This window comes from Pteropus medius, unplaced genomic scaffold (genome assembly GCF_902729225.1).
Source record: "Pteropus medius unplaced genomic scaffold, Ma_sr-lr_union100, whole genome shotgun sequence".
NCBI lineage: Eukaryota > Metazoa > Chordata > Mammalia > Chiroptera > Pteropodidae > Pteropus > Pteropus medius.
This window is the reverse complement of record NW_024340697.1, coordinates 937,084-952,863: the sequence shown is the minus strand read 5'-3', so window position 1 is coordinate 952,863 and position 15,780 is coordinate 937,084. Positions and strand designations below refer to the sequence as shown.

Genomic DNA, 15,780 nt, shown 5'->3' with positions numbered 1-15,780 from the left:
ATTTAAGATACATGCCAAGGGGGCTGACTTTACAATAAATACACACATGCAATTTTGTTGGCAATAAAAAGTAGTTCCAAGTCCATAGCAATTACATCACATGCATGGCTTAAAAAACATAAAAATATTAAAAGCTCATCATAACGTACGTGCAAACATGTTTCATGTACTTGAAAATTGACCAAGATTTTTCATAAGTGTCATGGTAGAATTTTGCCTGTGGCACAGCCTATTAGATCAGTAGCCTTACAGTACTAGAATATAGTGTGGCAATTGCATTTTTTATTTAGATGTATTTGGTAAAAAAAAAAAAATCCTAAATTGGTTACATTAACTTCATGTGTACGATATAGTGATTTGACACTTTTACACCTTACAATGTTATCACCCCCGTTAATTCTAGTAATCATCTGTCACTACGTATATTTATCACAAAATTATTGATTATATTCCCCCTTCAATCCCTTTCCCTTCTGGTAACCATCCATTTGGTCGCTGTTTCTATGAGTTTGTTTTTGTTTTGTTTTCGTTTTTAGTCCCCATACAATTTATTTTAAGTCCTAAGTCAATTGATTGGCTTTAATTTTCATTACTATGTAAAGTGTATAGCCATATTATTAGATGAGGTCGAAAGAAAATATAGTTGAGCTTGAGCAAGTACTGTGATTGCTGATGTCCTAGAAACACTCGAGAAGTGAAATAATGAGCATCATGCCATTGACAAGTAAAAAAGAGTGTTCTCCTGCTTTTATGAATTTTCTCTTTTCGGCTACTAGGATCATGTTTAACAAATTACTGATCTTTCTGGTGCCCTTCACGCTAGAAATAATTTACCTTTTATCACTCCTTTCCACTGACAAAATTAGATATAATGCAAACCTACTACGCATTTTAATATTACTGTGACACAGCGCTGTCCAGAAATGAGACTTCTGGGGCTCTGACAGGATGTAGTGCATTAACAATTTTATCCAAATAAGATAGTTTTGATAGGGTTATTAAATAATTCATAAGAAAAACTGAATATGGAAAGAACAATCTAACTCTAGGCTTGGCACTCAGTAGCTGTCTCTCCCCTCTTGGTTTTATCCCAATAACAGAGGGGCAAATCTTCCAGTAGCCCAAATCACTGTCACCAGCTTTACACAATGGCATTCAATGACAATAATTGCACGACCTAACGCTGATTGCATTAATTAGACTACTAAGTTGCTTTAATTAAATCTCCTCATTGCATTTTACCCTCAATCAAAAATGTAAATGTACACCTTTTCGATGTTCATTAATGCAAAAAAAGCTTAATATTTAAGGAGATGAACGTGGAAATTATAGCTATTCTTGTTTTCCTATGTCTTTAACAGCTACTCAAGGTGTTTAATAAATGGGCTGCTTAGGTGCTTCCATGGTCAATTATTAAGGTGTCCTTTGTCATGTTTTCTATGAGAAAATTTGGAAATCATTGCTCAAGTGTAATATCAATGACCTGTCAATTCTGTTGTATGAGATATACTGAATTGCATGGTCAGAAGAGTATTGCATATTATGCTTCTTTTATTTTTTAGCTTTTGATGTAATGACAAACTGCATCTGGCTTTTAAGTGTCTTTAATTATGACTTTTCTATAAAACTAAAAAAATATTTTTTAAAACACTATCATGCTTAAATCAAAGAATAAATCCTCGTGCCACGTAGGGCAGGGACTGGCAAATTTTTTTCTCTAGAAGGACAGACTGTGAATACTTAAGACTTTGAAGTTCAGACAGTGTCTGTCACGACTACTCAATTCTGCCCTTTTGGCATAAAAGCAGCCATAAACAATAGTAAGCAAATAGGTGCGGCTGTATAAAAACAAACAAACAAACTACTTACAAAATCATGCTGTAGCCAAATTTGGCCCTCAGGTCATAGGTTGCCAACCCCAGATCTGAGGCATCGATATTTAAATACTCCGATGCTCATAAGAACATGAGAATTACTCCACCTCGAAAGGGTCTTATCTTCCCAGATCCCCAAGGCCCTGCCTGGGGATCTACCTGACACAAACACAGTGTCATCACAGCCCAAGCTTCCTTTATCAAAACCCTGAAATTCTACCATCCATGAATTTACCCACAGTTTCATAAAATTTGACTCAAAAAAAAAAATTGGTCAAAAAAAGTTAAACAGAAAGAGATGCTTCCTGAACTGCCTCTCGGAGGAGTCCAAACATCAGAACCTTGACTTTCGTGCACAGGAATGTACGCACTCACTGAGAATGTTGATTAGTACTATTTTGGGGGTATAACAGTTTAGATTTCTCTACATTTTCTAGAATGAATTTTTCCAAGAATATCTCAGAACTCTCGGTTTCTACACATGATTTTCCTGTCTTCTCTCATGTCCCATTCTTATCCCATGACACCGATAGCATTCTTGGAGACTTCAGTTTGGGTGTTTGTTTTGTTTGTTTCTAAATAACAGGCAATGATGATCTGTTTTAAGAACTCAACATGGCTTTCCTTGGGTGCTATCCAGTCTGCCCCTCTTACGTTTGATGAAATCTCACAAAATTATTGTTGGTACTACCTGCCCGCAAAGTATAGGCTCACTTAGAGACCCGATACGACCTCGAACTCCTTTGCTTTGTGAATGTTGAAGATATGTGCTCACACGACAACAGATTTGTGTTATTCTAAGAAATAATTTTATGGATCATTATGATGATATACATTATTCCAAAATACACTTTTGTTCATTAAGAGTCAGGGATCTGTTGAAGATCATTGCTAACTGACCTTGTATTAAGAGTATTCAGCAGTTGTTTTTTTTTTTTTTTAGTTCCAAAAGAGTAGGAAGAAATATATAATGAGACAGCTTATATATTGTTTTTAGAATGTCAGTTTACCATTTCCTTTTCTTTCCTGCTTTTCTTTAGCTGCTGATGGCAAATGAATTTAAAGAATGAGTGTATTTGCAACCCCCTCTTTCCTGATTTAAAGGCATAGTTTGGGAATATTAATGTCAGTAAAGTCAAGAGTATTTGCATGCCGTCTGCATGCAGTTCTCCCCAGGGCTGGGCCAGCAGAAAATGGAGAAGAGTCTCCTCAAAGCTTCCTAATGACTCTTAGAAGTATGTGGGTGGATAGAGTGTGATTTGGACCTGTGAGTGCTGGAACACTACCCACGCTAAAGCGCCAGATCCTGACACCCTCCTCATTTAAGAGATTTGGGGGAGGAGAAGAGCAAGAGCTGAAAGTGTACGAAATTTGACCACTGAGCAAACATCCCTAGAACATGATTCCGGCTCCCCAAACTCAGCCCCAAAAGATAAATTCCACATGCTCTGCCGGTTACCGCTGCAGAGTGAAGAGTTGTTTCATCTCTGATCTGAAATCACACTCCTGAGGAACTGGATAAGAGGTAGACAGCTCCTTGTAAGAATACATGCTGTCTGTAACTGCTGAAATGACACTATGGGCTCCCTTTCATTCTGCAGCTGCATAAGCAACTCATAAGGAGATGCTAACTTATCAGGAATACCAGGTAGCTACATTTCTTAGTTCTGACTTTTAACGGAAGAACCAAGGATCTACCACAAGCCTGGCATTTTGTTAAACTGAGATATAAGGTGACCTTGGTCTCTAAATTAACAATGCAATGTTAAAGCCGGAATTCATCATAAAGTAACTGCCTCCCCATAATTTCAAATTCAAGGCTAACTTCCTGTATCAAAGCTGGCACAGACTAAAGATGAAAACTGTACTGCTGTGTAACCAGAGGTTAAAACCAAAGTGCCACATAGGCACGGTGGGGAACCAACAAAGCATTCCCTTGTCTTTGATAATTTTATAATCTAATTGGATTTAAAAATATATACGTATAAAAATAATGAGAATAATAGTAAGGTTTAATAAGAATATGTATGAGGCAGAGTGGAACTCTCTATGTACGAATGTCAGACTAAATATAATAGTTCCCAAATCGTTCAATTTAAGGAAACAATCTTTGTGGCATCAACATAGTATTAGAAGATACCAGAAAAAGTGAAACTTTAGAAATTCTAAATTTTATATGAAGTAATAATAGTATGTGATGTAGGCACTTGTATAACCTGTGTTAACAATATAATAAAGATTGTATGACTTACACATAGGTTTTGAAAAAATAAGATGTGTGTGTGTATGTGTGTATACGTATATATTTGAATGCTTCCATTATCTAATCCAATACCCAGAGAGTCACTTATAGAAAAACAAATCTTGATACAAGGAAATATTTATTTGAAGTAGAATCTGTCTCTGGAGAGAAGAGACAATGCAAAAGAAAATCCAGTCTCCATTTAAGCATGTCTCTCAATAATATTTACTTCCCCTTTAATAATTCATTAAATCTAGAAGCAAAAATTAAGACAAAGAAAAACTACAGAACGATATAACTATCTTCTGTGGTTTGGAATATCATTAGAAGATAAACATATTTGTAAATAAAGAGATGATGAATAGATAAATCACACATGTGAAATTTCTACCCTTCACTGAAAATAGAGAACTGGAAAAAAGCACAGAGGCATAGCCTCAGAAAATCTTTTCTTTGGCTATCTACTTCTATAGATCCTTGGGTGTCCCTTTCTATTCTAATAGGTTTTAAGGTTTTCTTAATTATTTTAGAATCGTGTATATCATCATAACCAACATTATGAAAAATTTTAATTCCTACATATTACAGAAAATAATTCCAAGAGATCTAATAAAGACCTTATTTCATATAATTGCTGCCATTTTTTATAAAATATATTTTCTCCTTAGTTTTCTACTTATCCTTGTTTACAAATAGGATTAATTTATTTTCAATTAACTGTTAGACATTTAATGGTTCTATTACGATATGATAGATTCAGTGATCTTTTTAAAGTTCTAATACTGCGAAAATCTGTTTTATTATCTCTCTGTATAAAATTCAAAATAGAAAACCAGGAAACATTGGAAAATACTCATGGGAAAGACTTGTTAAAAAGATATACATTAACTGGGAAAATTTATACTGAGATTTTTTTAAAGGTCAATGTTTTCATATTGTATGCCACTAATGTAATATTCTCTAGAATCTCTCAATATGTATCTTTAAATCATTCCCAGGCTCAAGGGAGGATTGCAGCGATGTTCTCTTGGTGATTCTGCTGCCAGATACTCTGGCTTCTCAAGGCCTCTCCCATCCTATGATTACTTGGGGGGAGGGGCTTGTTTTCCTCCCCATGGCCTACGATATTTAACCCATTCGCCTGTGTTATTTCCAGCTATTATTACATCCCGTACTTAAGAGTTTCTCTGCCTCCAGAATTGGCTAAGGGACAAGGTCCTCTTCTCTATTTCCGATTGAAACAAGCTCATAGACCTCACACACCAAAATGTGTTACGGATAACTGGTTCTCACTTTAAGGGAAATAAAAGGACTGGGTGTCAAATTGGAGAAGCTGCATTTTTTCCCCCATCAGGAAACCCTAAGAAAATCTCGCAGTTGATATATCCAGTTTATACTTATATTGATTATAGTTTCGATAGCCGCCCCCCTTTTTTTGATTTTCCACAAATCACACATTCCATTCCTTTCTCACACAAAACCCCAAAGCTTTCAGTAACTCCCGGTGCCAATGAAACACAGACCTTGTCACCTCTTTCCAGTTACAACCTTCTGGTCTCTTTGGACAACTCTAAAATTCATGATGGGGAGAACTTTGAGGTTCTGCATTCCCTTGGTTCACTCATGGGGCAGGGGTGACCCAGTGAACACAGAGGATGGGATGGAAGCGCAGTTGGACTCAACAGCGCCCTCTTACGTCTGAGAATTAGCTGTGCAGGCCCGGTATAATCCCAAATAAAAATCAGCTCATAAAATTTTCCAAGTCAGAAAGTTCTTATGATGTACAACAGAGAAAATTTATATATATATACACACACACATATATATACACACACATATTTATTTATTTATTTATTTATTTATTTATTTATTTCAGCCTTTCCAAACAAGCTGGGTTTTGATGACTGATTTTCAGAAATTAGTAACTATTTGATTATTAGCATTCTTCAGGCCTACTATATTGAGCACTCTAAGAGTTGCCACTTTCAAAACACGCTATGAGCCTGATCATCAGGATGGCTGTATTTGAAAAGAATTCGTGGGAATCTGGATAGTTTAGTAGTAGGTAGAAGGAACTGGGCTGAAACTTTTTTCCACACACCCTGATCTTTTTAACTGCCAGGGACTGAGTGTGTTCCCTGAACGTGGAACTTTGGGGGCTAAAACTAGGTAGTTCTCAGGCAAACTAGGACAAGTTAGTCACCATTATAGGAAAGTAAACAATGACCAAAAATCCAAGTGCCAAAGATATGGAAATGGATCAAATGAAGATGAAAAAAGGTAAAGGAAAGAGGTTAAGAAGAAATGAGTATATATCACCCCAAGTGACAACAGGTGGTAGGAAGGGACAACTATTATCTCTGAACTACAGTCCCTCCCCTTTAGGGAACACCGTTTAAGCCTCTGTTGGAGTCCACTCTATCAAGTGAACTAACAAGCTTCCATGAACCTAAAGACCTTTGAGCAGAAATCCCCAGAAAAGCAGTCACTACCCCACGCAGATTCATTAGCACAGAAGAAAATTATCAGACCAAGTGGAAATGACAGGGTGTACCTGAGGCTCCCACGGCGAGAAACACCTTCGTCAGAATGAGCTCAGATTACAAGAACATGAAAAAGACCTCTGTTTCGATGAAGCATTAGGTCAACTACTATGGATACAACCCATTCAGAGAACTGATGAAATATGTAGGAATTTTAAAAGTAGCTGTGAGGGAATTATTTTGGCAACATAAAGGATTTAACATTTATGTTGATAAATTTAAAAAAATATTGTCCCATCATGTCAGAGTTTTATAAGATTTTCACTACCAAAAGTATAGAGTGAGTTTTCTACTGCCCAGAACGTCTGAGCAGAATTAGAAAAGAGATCATGTCATTTCTCATTTGGAAAATGAATCAGTTCTATTTGACAATCCACCATCACAGACTGACTTCTGTATTCATCGTTATCTTTTTCTAGAACAAAATCGGCTTGAGTTAGTATTATTTCCTTCCAGAATGAATAATTTAAACATGAAAATAATTTAAACAAGTAAACCTGTTCGATTAGTATTCTGGTTTGGTCGAGTCTTCTTCCTTTCTTCCCTCTGTTTCTGCTCCTAGAACTGAGTGGTTTATTTTTGACCAAGATATATACAGCCTGGTTTACTCAGACAACAGTACTGCACCACATCAGGGAGAAGAGTGAGGGGGGATGCAACTGGGCTTCTTGGGCCAGAATGCACAATAAGTAAGTCTTATGCATGACATTTCTGTAGGATTACCGAGTGAACATTTTTCTGAGACAACAGTGGAATGATTCACGGCTGGCATATAGCGAATACCCTGACGATTCCCTGGACCTGGACCCATCGATGTTGGACTCCATTTGGAAACCAGATTTGTTCTTTGCCAATGAGAAGGGTGCCAACTTCCACGATGTCACTACCGACAACAAATTGCTTCGGATTTCAAAAAATGGCAAAGTTCTCTACAGTATCAGGTAAGCTTCCTTTGGCTGTTCCTGTTCACTTTTCCATTTTTCTCCTGGCCTAGTGTTGCCTGGTTCTGCATGGCAAGATGTATAGGAACATTTGGCTTTCGTGGTCTCTTGTTTATCATTTGAATCTTACAGTTGGTGAGAGTGCCAGAGAATCCATGGCCTCAGAAGTGTGATTCTCTGTAACAAAAATACATTTGGTAGGATGGTGCATGGGTGATGGTGTTGTGTAAATACCTGCACACATATGTTTTTGATTGATTCAGTAAAGGAAGGGCCCTTCAGTTCAATTACCATTGAGCATAATGTACAAATTCTCATTTCAAACTATTCTGCCATTCTATAACATTTAGGCAACTCTCCTCCCCGCACACACAAATTTCAATGCCTCGGCATGGTCACTGACAGCATCATTTGGGCTAGGTTAGTGGAAAACTGGTTCTAATCCCATATCTGCCTCTAACTAAACATGTGAACTTAATCTCTGATCTTTTCTTGGGCTTGAGCTTGGGATAGACAATTCCTGAGATCCGCTTTTACTTTTATGTTCAAATATGATCTTCTCTAGAATCTTTATCACTCCACGCTCAAAATAATCTTGTTTAAATTCTAGTAACGGTTTCTCTGTGAATCTGTAAGGCTCTCATTTCTTCCTACCTCATTTCTTGGCTATTTCTGTACATGAATATAGCATTAGAACATGGATCTTTGGAATCAGTCAAATCTAAAATCAAATCCAAGCTTTGCCACTTAACTCGGTTACATAACCTATAACCTTCAGTTATTTTACTTTAGAATCGGAAACACCACATTCATCTCAGTATTCTTGTGAGACTGAATGATATAGAGCAGAGGTGAGCAAATATTTTCTGTAAGGGGCCAGATAGTAAATATTTTAGTTTCTCAGGCCAGACTGTCTCAACACTGTTTCAACTACTCAACTCTGCCACTGTAGCACGAAAGTAGCCATAAGCAATGCTCAAAATGACTGGGTGTGCCTCAATTTCAATAGAACTTTATTTACAGGCAGTAGACTAAATTCGGCCCATTGGCCAGTGTTTGCTGACCCCTGATATAGAGTACATAAAAGTACTAGCCACGATACATGACACAGAGTATGTGCTCAATAAATGAAATGATGCTGTCTGAATTTTAAAGTTAATACTTTTTTTTTTTAATTTAGAAAGCTCTTTAAAGCCAAGATATTTGGATTTTGCATCTTTTGTAATCCCTCCCAAAAGGCCATGACAGTGTATCACATATGAGAGATATCTAATATATTGAATAAATACTGATATTTTAAAGATTACAAAATTCCCCCTTTCTCTACAATTTTATTACCTTTCTCCTCCCCCCAAAAAAGTAGCTAGTGTCCTTGTGAATAATTTTCACAAGTTTGCAGTCTCACCATCATTAAAACCTCATTTCACAACCCTAAATACAATTTGGTCTGGACTGCATATTCCATTCTTAACCTGGTAATTTCACAGCTCACTGATGGCTGGCAGCCCCTATTCTATGTCTTATAGAACAAAAGAGGGTCCGCATTTGTAAAAAGTAGCAGAGTCACTGCTTGCACAAAGAACCAGAAAATCCCCCTACTTTATTTTCAAGGAACTTTACTTTTTATAATAATTTTTAAGAAAACGCAGAATATTTCACATGGTGATGCGTTTGGTGTAAGATGCAGTATTGGATGCAACCTAAGTTGATGTGTGACCTGATGAAACAGGACATATGTAGAGCGTGGTACAGGGATGGAGAGTTATAAAAAGCAGCACGGGCATCAGCTGCTCCAACTAACCCTCTGGGCTTTGGGTGGCATTTGCTCCAGTAAATACCTGGCATCTTGCACTGCTGAAACAAAATCAGTTTTTTTTTTCTTCTGTTCTATGAAGGCGTTTTCATTCTAGAACCACGAGGAATATAATGCTCCCCAGATCTAGATGCAGAGGCAATTCTTCTATTTCGGGTAACGAGTGTAGCATATTACAGGCTCTGAAACACCATAACAACTGTTTTGGATTGAGTGGAGTTTGTCCTGTGGTAGGTTGGTTTAGCTTTCCTTCACTGTGGGTATTCTATGAATTTAGAGGAAAGACCCTTGGTATAGGACAACCAGGCATGTCATTTGAGGGAGACACAGCTCTTGGCATGTTTGAATTGCAGAAATCGAATTACTTGTCTGGATGGGTTTTCAATGGGCCAGGCACTGTGCCGGGCCTAGAGATCCAGAGCTGAGTAAGACGTGGCACCCGTCCTGGAAGGGCTCCAGTCTAGCGAGGAAGGTACACATAAGATAAATTAAATAGTAGGAATAAATACAGAAGGAAAAGAAAAGTAGCTCTAACTTTGTAAATGAATTGTTCTTTGAATATTGTTAGAATTTGGGGGTTGGCACCCACCCTTCTACTTACTTGAGTCACTAGACTCAATTTAACTAGAGGACAGTGAGTGATTAGAGCGAATATTTGCCCGAACTCAAGTTTAAGGCAAAGCGGGCTACAGTTTCTGGCATCTGAAAAGTGCTGGGAAGGCCCTTCTGACGTTCCACTGCGAAGGACTCTCTCTGCTTCCAGGTTTACAATACAAATACCCCTGGGAGAGGAAACCCATTGGCCTCAATTCATACTGAGCTGTAAAAAAAATGATATGAAAATGTCTTTCTGATAGTACGTTTGATATCCATGAATAATAGTGAGAACTAGCATGTTGGATGCCTGAGAGGAGAAATCAAATAGAACAAAGGGAGTGAGGAAAGATACAAGGAGGGGAAATAACAGCGGTACCAAAGATAAAATCATGAATTATTTCCATCCTCGCATTTAAATAACTACTTAAACAGTAGTCCACGTTTAAAAAAAATGTTCTGTCGCGATGTTTTATGTTTGCTTTTTCCTGAAACCTAAAGCGAATGGGTGATGGCATTCCATCCAGTAACAATGCCATGCATTCTAGCTTTGTAGGAGCAGAGGGAGAACTAGCTCTGCGTAGAAACCGAAGCCCAAGGCTTTGATGGCAAAACAAAACACAAAGAGAACTGTGCAGTCCACTGACTTCGTAACCAGCAAGAACACACTTCCCAAGATTTCATATATGTTTCCCAAAAGGCAGGGGTTTAAGAAAAGAGGGGACGGTAGACCAGAATTCCATAAGTGTCTTGAAAATTCAAACTTGGGGTACTGTGTAAAATTCAAACGAATCTTTCAAACAGTAACCAAAGGTCTTGGCTCAGTTCAAAATTTTCTATCCAGTGACGCAGGACAGTCTTTGTTGATGAAAATGTATCCAATCTATTACTGCCCATACCCCTTGTGATTTCTTCCTTAATATTCACTTCCCTAACATGTTTGATCCTACTCCTTTTTAAAGTTTTTTTGTTGACCCACCCCATTAAGTATTGATCATCTCTGGCGAAAGTGTAAACAAGGACACAATGTTGCTTTGTACAAATTCTAAATTCTAAATTCCCGTTACTTTAAATTCTAAATTCTAAATTCCTGTTACTTTAAAAGGCTTGAATCCACAGTGGTATAATGAGGTGAGCCTTGAGTTTTGTACGTGTTATTACTCAAACAACATCTGAATTGAAAATAATAAACTGCAGTAGAAGTCGGGGCATCTTGACATATGGTGCAATATGAAAGAAAAAAGAGAAGGTGAGCGTTTTTGGCAAGAAGTAGCTTGTCTCATGTGTCCATGTGACAAATATTTGCTAATATTTGTTTTTTCTTCCTTTACTTCCCATGCCTTCTTAGAATTTTCTGTCGGAATTCTGACTTTTTATAGAAGCGTAAGATTGTTTTTTTTTTTTTAATTTGAAGGTATTGCCTTGAAAAATATGTAATCTAATGCCCTTGTTTTACTGGTGAGGAAGTGGCTTCTTTCAGAAATTAGGAGAGCTAAAATAATGGAGCCCATATAAAGGAAAGGTAAGACAAGAAGCAGAGCTCTTGACTTCTATTACAGTGCTATCGTCTCCTACCCCACTTTCATTCTTCATTTACTTCAACTCAAGTCCAAAGACAAAAACAAATACAAATCCGAAAACACGCTGTTTTCGAACCAACCTTTTTGAGACTCATTTGTTAAAGGCTATCGGAGGAAAGAGGTAGGATTTAAGATGAGCACATAAAGTATCCTCAAATTTTACAAATGTCTGAAAAGATTGTTTAAATTAGGTACAACAACTGACTTTTAAATAGGAAGATCTACTTGATAGTTTTATATAGCACATGTAGCTTACATAGCATATCTATTATCTGAAAATTTTTACTCTTCCAGGCATCAAAGGGCTAAAGAGAATCATTAAGTCAACTCCCTACCTTCAGGCAACCTGTTGAAAAGTCATTCTATTTTTAAAGATGTTCAGAGAAGGAAATTTTAAAGTTCTCTCTTTGGAGCCAATATTAATAATATGACTAACATGGTGCAGAAATTCTTCCCTACGTAGCTTAAATCACATTTGCTACAACTTAGTCACTTTTTCCTCCATGTAATGTGACAAACAAAATGGCTACCATTTAAGGAAGGATGTTAAGGATTACATCACTGTTTTTTGTCCCATCGGAGGCAGTGGATGTATGTTTGGTCACCAACACTGTGCTGCTGATTTCATGTTACCGTGTGCTCCACGTCAGCGCCAAGGTGGTCTTCGTCTCACAGTTTTCAGCCTGCTGTACAGTTGGGGCCCAGACTCTGAATCTTATGATGGTCAGTGTTGTCCTGGTTACTTCTGACATCATAGTAGGCATGTGTTTTAAAGTCAAACACCCTTGGGCTTGAGTCTCTGGCCTCAGGACTAGCTGCGTGACCTAGGAAAATTTATCAGCTCTCTGAACCTCTATTTCCTCAGCTTTGAAAAAGAGATGATTTTGTTAAGAGTATTGGTAGAATATAATATATAGATAGTCGAAAGTGGTACTGCCGTTTACTTTAGGGCCCCTTGGTATTTTCTTGTAATTTAGTGGCTGTACTTTCTGTTCTAGACTCTTAAGACAAAGAATAAACTGACCGAGATAGATCCTTACAAACTCCAGACATTAAGAATGGGACTGAGCCACTACTTGAGGGGTGCTTAATCTGAGGGCTAGGTGCAAACTCCAGGGGTCCTCGAGTCCCCCTAAAAGTATATGCATCTTTTATGCATTACGCAATTTAAACTCTTTTTTGCTTGTTTAGAGGAAAAGGTCCTATCTTTCTCAAGGAAGCTATGACCTTCCAAATGTTAACAACTGCTTCAGGGTTTATTGCATGCCTCCAGAATGGGTATGTCTGTAGCCAAGTTAGTAAGAAAATATTGTTCGCCTTCAGTGTCCTCTTATTTGAATGACCAGAGGGCCTTATGCCACCCTCCAACTGCAGAGAGTCCTCCAAACCATAAATATTTACGGGACTGTCCCTCCGCAACGGCACCTGATATCACCAAGGTCTCTGCTCCCCTCATCATTAAACTGTATCTGACCTGACACTTAGTCCTTTACAGCATTTGGGGGTGATCTGCTTGCAAATCCTTTTGGAGTCCATTCATCATTCCAGGTGTTGATGATTCAGTGCTCTGCCCTCCCAGTAGTACTTAGGTTGTAATTGAGAACTCGCAGGGATTGGCATGGCTTCTCCTGCTAATGACAGACATCCAACAGTGCTCTCCAAATGACCCTGTCTAAGGCTCACCGCACCCGTGCACATGAAAGGCCAACTTTTCTCACACGGCCTCCCATCCTTGACTCAGCCTAAGGCCTGATGCGAGAACTTCAAAAGATTCTAACTTTAGTTATAGAATGATTTTTATGGCATAGGAAAAGAGCACATTCTCTATTTAGATGTTACAGCCAAAAATAAAATGCACAGTGGACGAAGCCCTGCCTAAACGTTACCAATGGTGATACTTTGATTATCTTACTCTCGGTTTTGATGAGACACATAAGCCCATATTTCTGTTAGAAAGCAACTATGAAAAGCTGTGATTTCTTCTCTCTGTGCTTATTTGGACCATGTTTATCTTTATATCCTATAATCCAGGCAAAATTACATTCTCATTTTCCATCTCTGTGTCCAAATCCTCATTAGTTTTGTGACTTGATTTAATGCAGTAATTAATGACTGTAACATAAGCACCCACATCAGAATTAAACAGTGAAGCTTCAGAGAAGTGCTAGGAAATGCCATGGAAACCACAACGATTCCACTCTTCCTAGAGGCAAGCACGATTGGGAGGGTGGGAGGTGCTGGCATGCACACACGCTGCTGGATTCAGCAAGAACTGAGCTAAGTGGTGCGGAGGGGGTATTTTTGGAGAGTGGTTTTCAAAAAAGGTGTGGCTGAGGGTTAAAAGTATTAAAGTCTAGAAAGTGTGTTCTGTACACGACGGACTCTCTTAAAGTGATGAAAAGCTCTGTTGAGCTCCTGATTGGGTTCGGAAATACACATACACTCAAGGGCATAATATTGGTTCAAAAGCAAGAGAGTCAGGATCTTACCCTTGTTGCAGGAATAAAGGAAACTGCAAAGAAATAATGGCAGCTGGCATGACCACCTGTCCTTGACTGTTCACCTTATCGGACTAGCAGTAGCGACCAGCAGGTCTTCCTCCTGGTAACTTCCCACTGCATTAACATCCATCAGAGTTCGCTCTAGAAGCAATAGTGCAAAGAACAGAATACCAAGAAGGTAGCTCAAGGGCATCGGGAGGACCATATGTCCCTCCATCACTTACTGTACCCTTCGGCTTTAAAGAACAGCCTCTCTAACCCCATGAGTTTATCATTCTGAGTCTCAGCTTCCTTATCTATAAAATGAGACTGAACCAGGAGATTAGACACAGTCTGAGGCTACGTCTAGCTATACCACATTTTAAGTCTATAACGCTAAATGATCTCCTTCCCTAACCACACAATTCCTTTAGGATGAGGAAATAAGAGTGGGTCCCTCATGCCCCTTACGGCTTGGGAATCAGTAACAGGAGACTTAAAGTTAAGATGTCTAACTAACTACTTTTAGATCTTAGAACATTGCTCTCCCAAAGTGAATATCCAACTCCTGAGGAGAAGAACTTGATTTTGGAATAGGGTAGGGAAGACTGGACTAACTGTAGCTTAAGAGGCAGCCTTTCATTCAACATAGAGTTTACACGATGACAAGTACTCAGTACTGAACTCCCTACTGAAAAATGTCCCAATCGCAAAGTGGGTCATGTGTACCCTCTGATTCAACCAGCGGCAGTATCCATGAGATATTATTTTAGAATATGTTCATGAATTATGTGTTTATATACTTTTAGACAATTATAGAAAACTGGCTGACTGGAACTATCATTAATTAGATATGTAGGCAGATTAGAGCCGGCAGAGTCGCAGGGCTAATCTATGACTCGTTACCTGAGTTTCCTTGTGGCAAGAAGCCAAAGGACGTTCAGAGGTCCCAATGAGCTTGCTCAGCTTATGTTGACATGGGCTCTTCCCTGGTCCAGAGTGCTGCTTTTGAAAGGCTCTCTGGGTGGCTATAATCCCAAAATAAACACACATAATATCACCATGGCTCTTATGAGATGCACGAATTATTTTAGCACATTCTCATAGCACATAATCCAAAGGAAATGCGCTCCATTTTAAATGGGAAAAAAACTGTCGACCCTCAAAGCTCAGCGGTCTGTCCAATAAGTCTATCCTTGCTCGTGGCATTTGAAATTGCAAACCAACATCTGCACTGAATAGGGTACAACATTTATCAGTGGACAGTCATTTCAAGACAATTAAGGACATATAATTATGTGATGTTCCACACGTGACACACACTCAGAGCAAGGCCATCCCATATCTGATTGATCGTTCCTTTCGAAGGACAATAAAACAAATGTTTTATTTGATATTTCATTTCGGTAAGGATATTCCGCTAAATTTAAGCAGTTACATGAAGGGTAAGAAGCACTAAGTGAACTAAGAGATTACAGGTAGAATGCTATGGGGGTACGGCAGATGTCAGTTCAGAGGTGCGGGAAGACTGGATTCAAATGCCATCTTACTAAGTGACCACGAGAAGGCACTTGACCTTGCTTTGATCTGCAGTTTTTCTCCATTCCGATTCATACTACATATTCAGTGAATGTTGAAATCACCCTGGTTTGGCTGTAGGGTTAAAGGGAAGAAAGAGAAGAGACAGTTCTCCCTATTCTCCCTAATCCATAC

General features: G+C 38.4%; 1 protein-coding gene across 4 annotated transcripts in view; it reads left to right on the top strand.

The window, feature by feature from the left end:
• The window catches only part of GLRA2 (glycine receptor alpha 2), a 171,740-nt gene that overhangs the window by 41,600 nt on the left and 114,360 nt on the right, over positions 1–15,780 (top strand). For all 4 annotated transcript variants that reach the window (XM_039873647.1, XM_039873657.1, XM_039873640.1 and 1 more), the window contains one exon: positions 7,377–7,600. In XM_039873647.1, the coding sequence (XP_039729581.1) occupies positions 7,377–7,600 (224 nt within the window). The remainder of the gene's footprint in view (positions 1–7,376; positions 7,601–15,780) is intronic.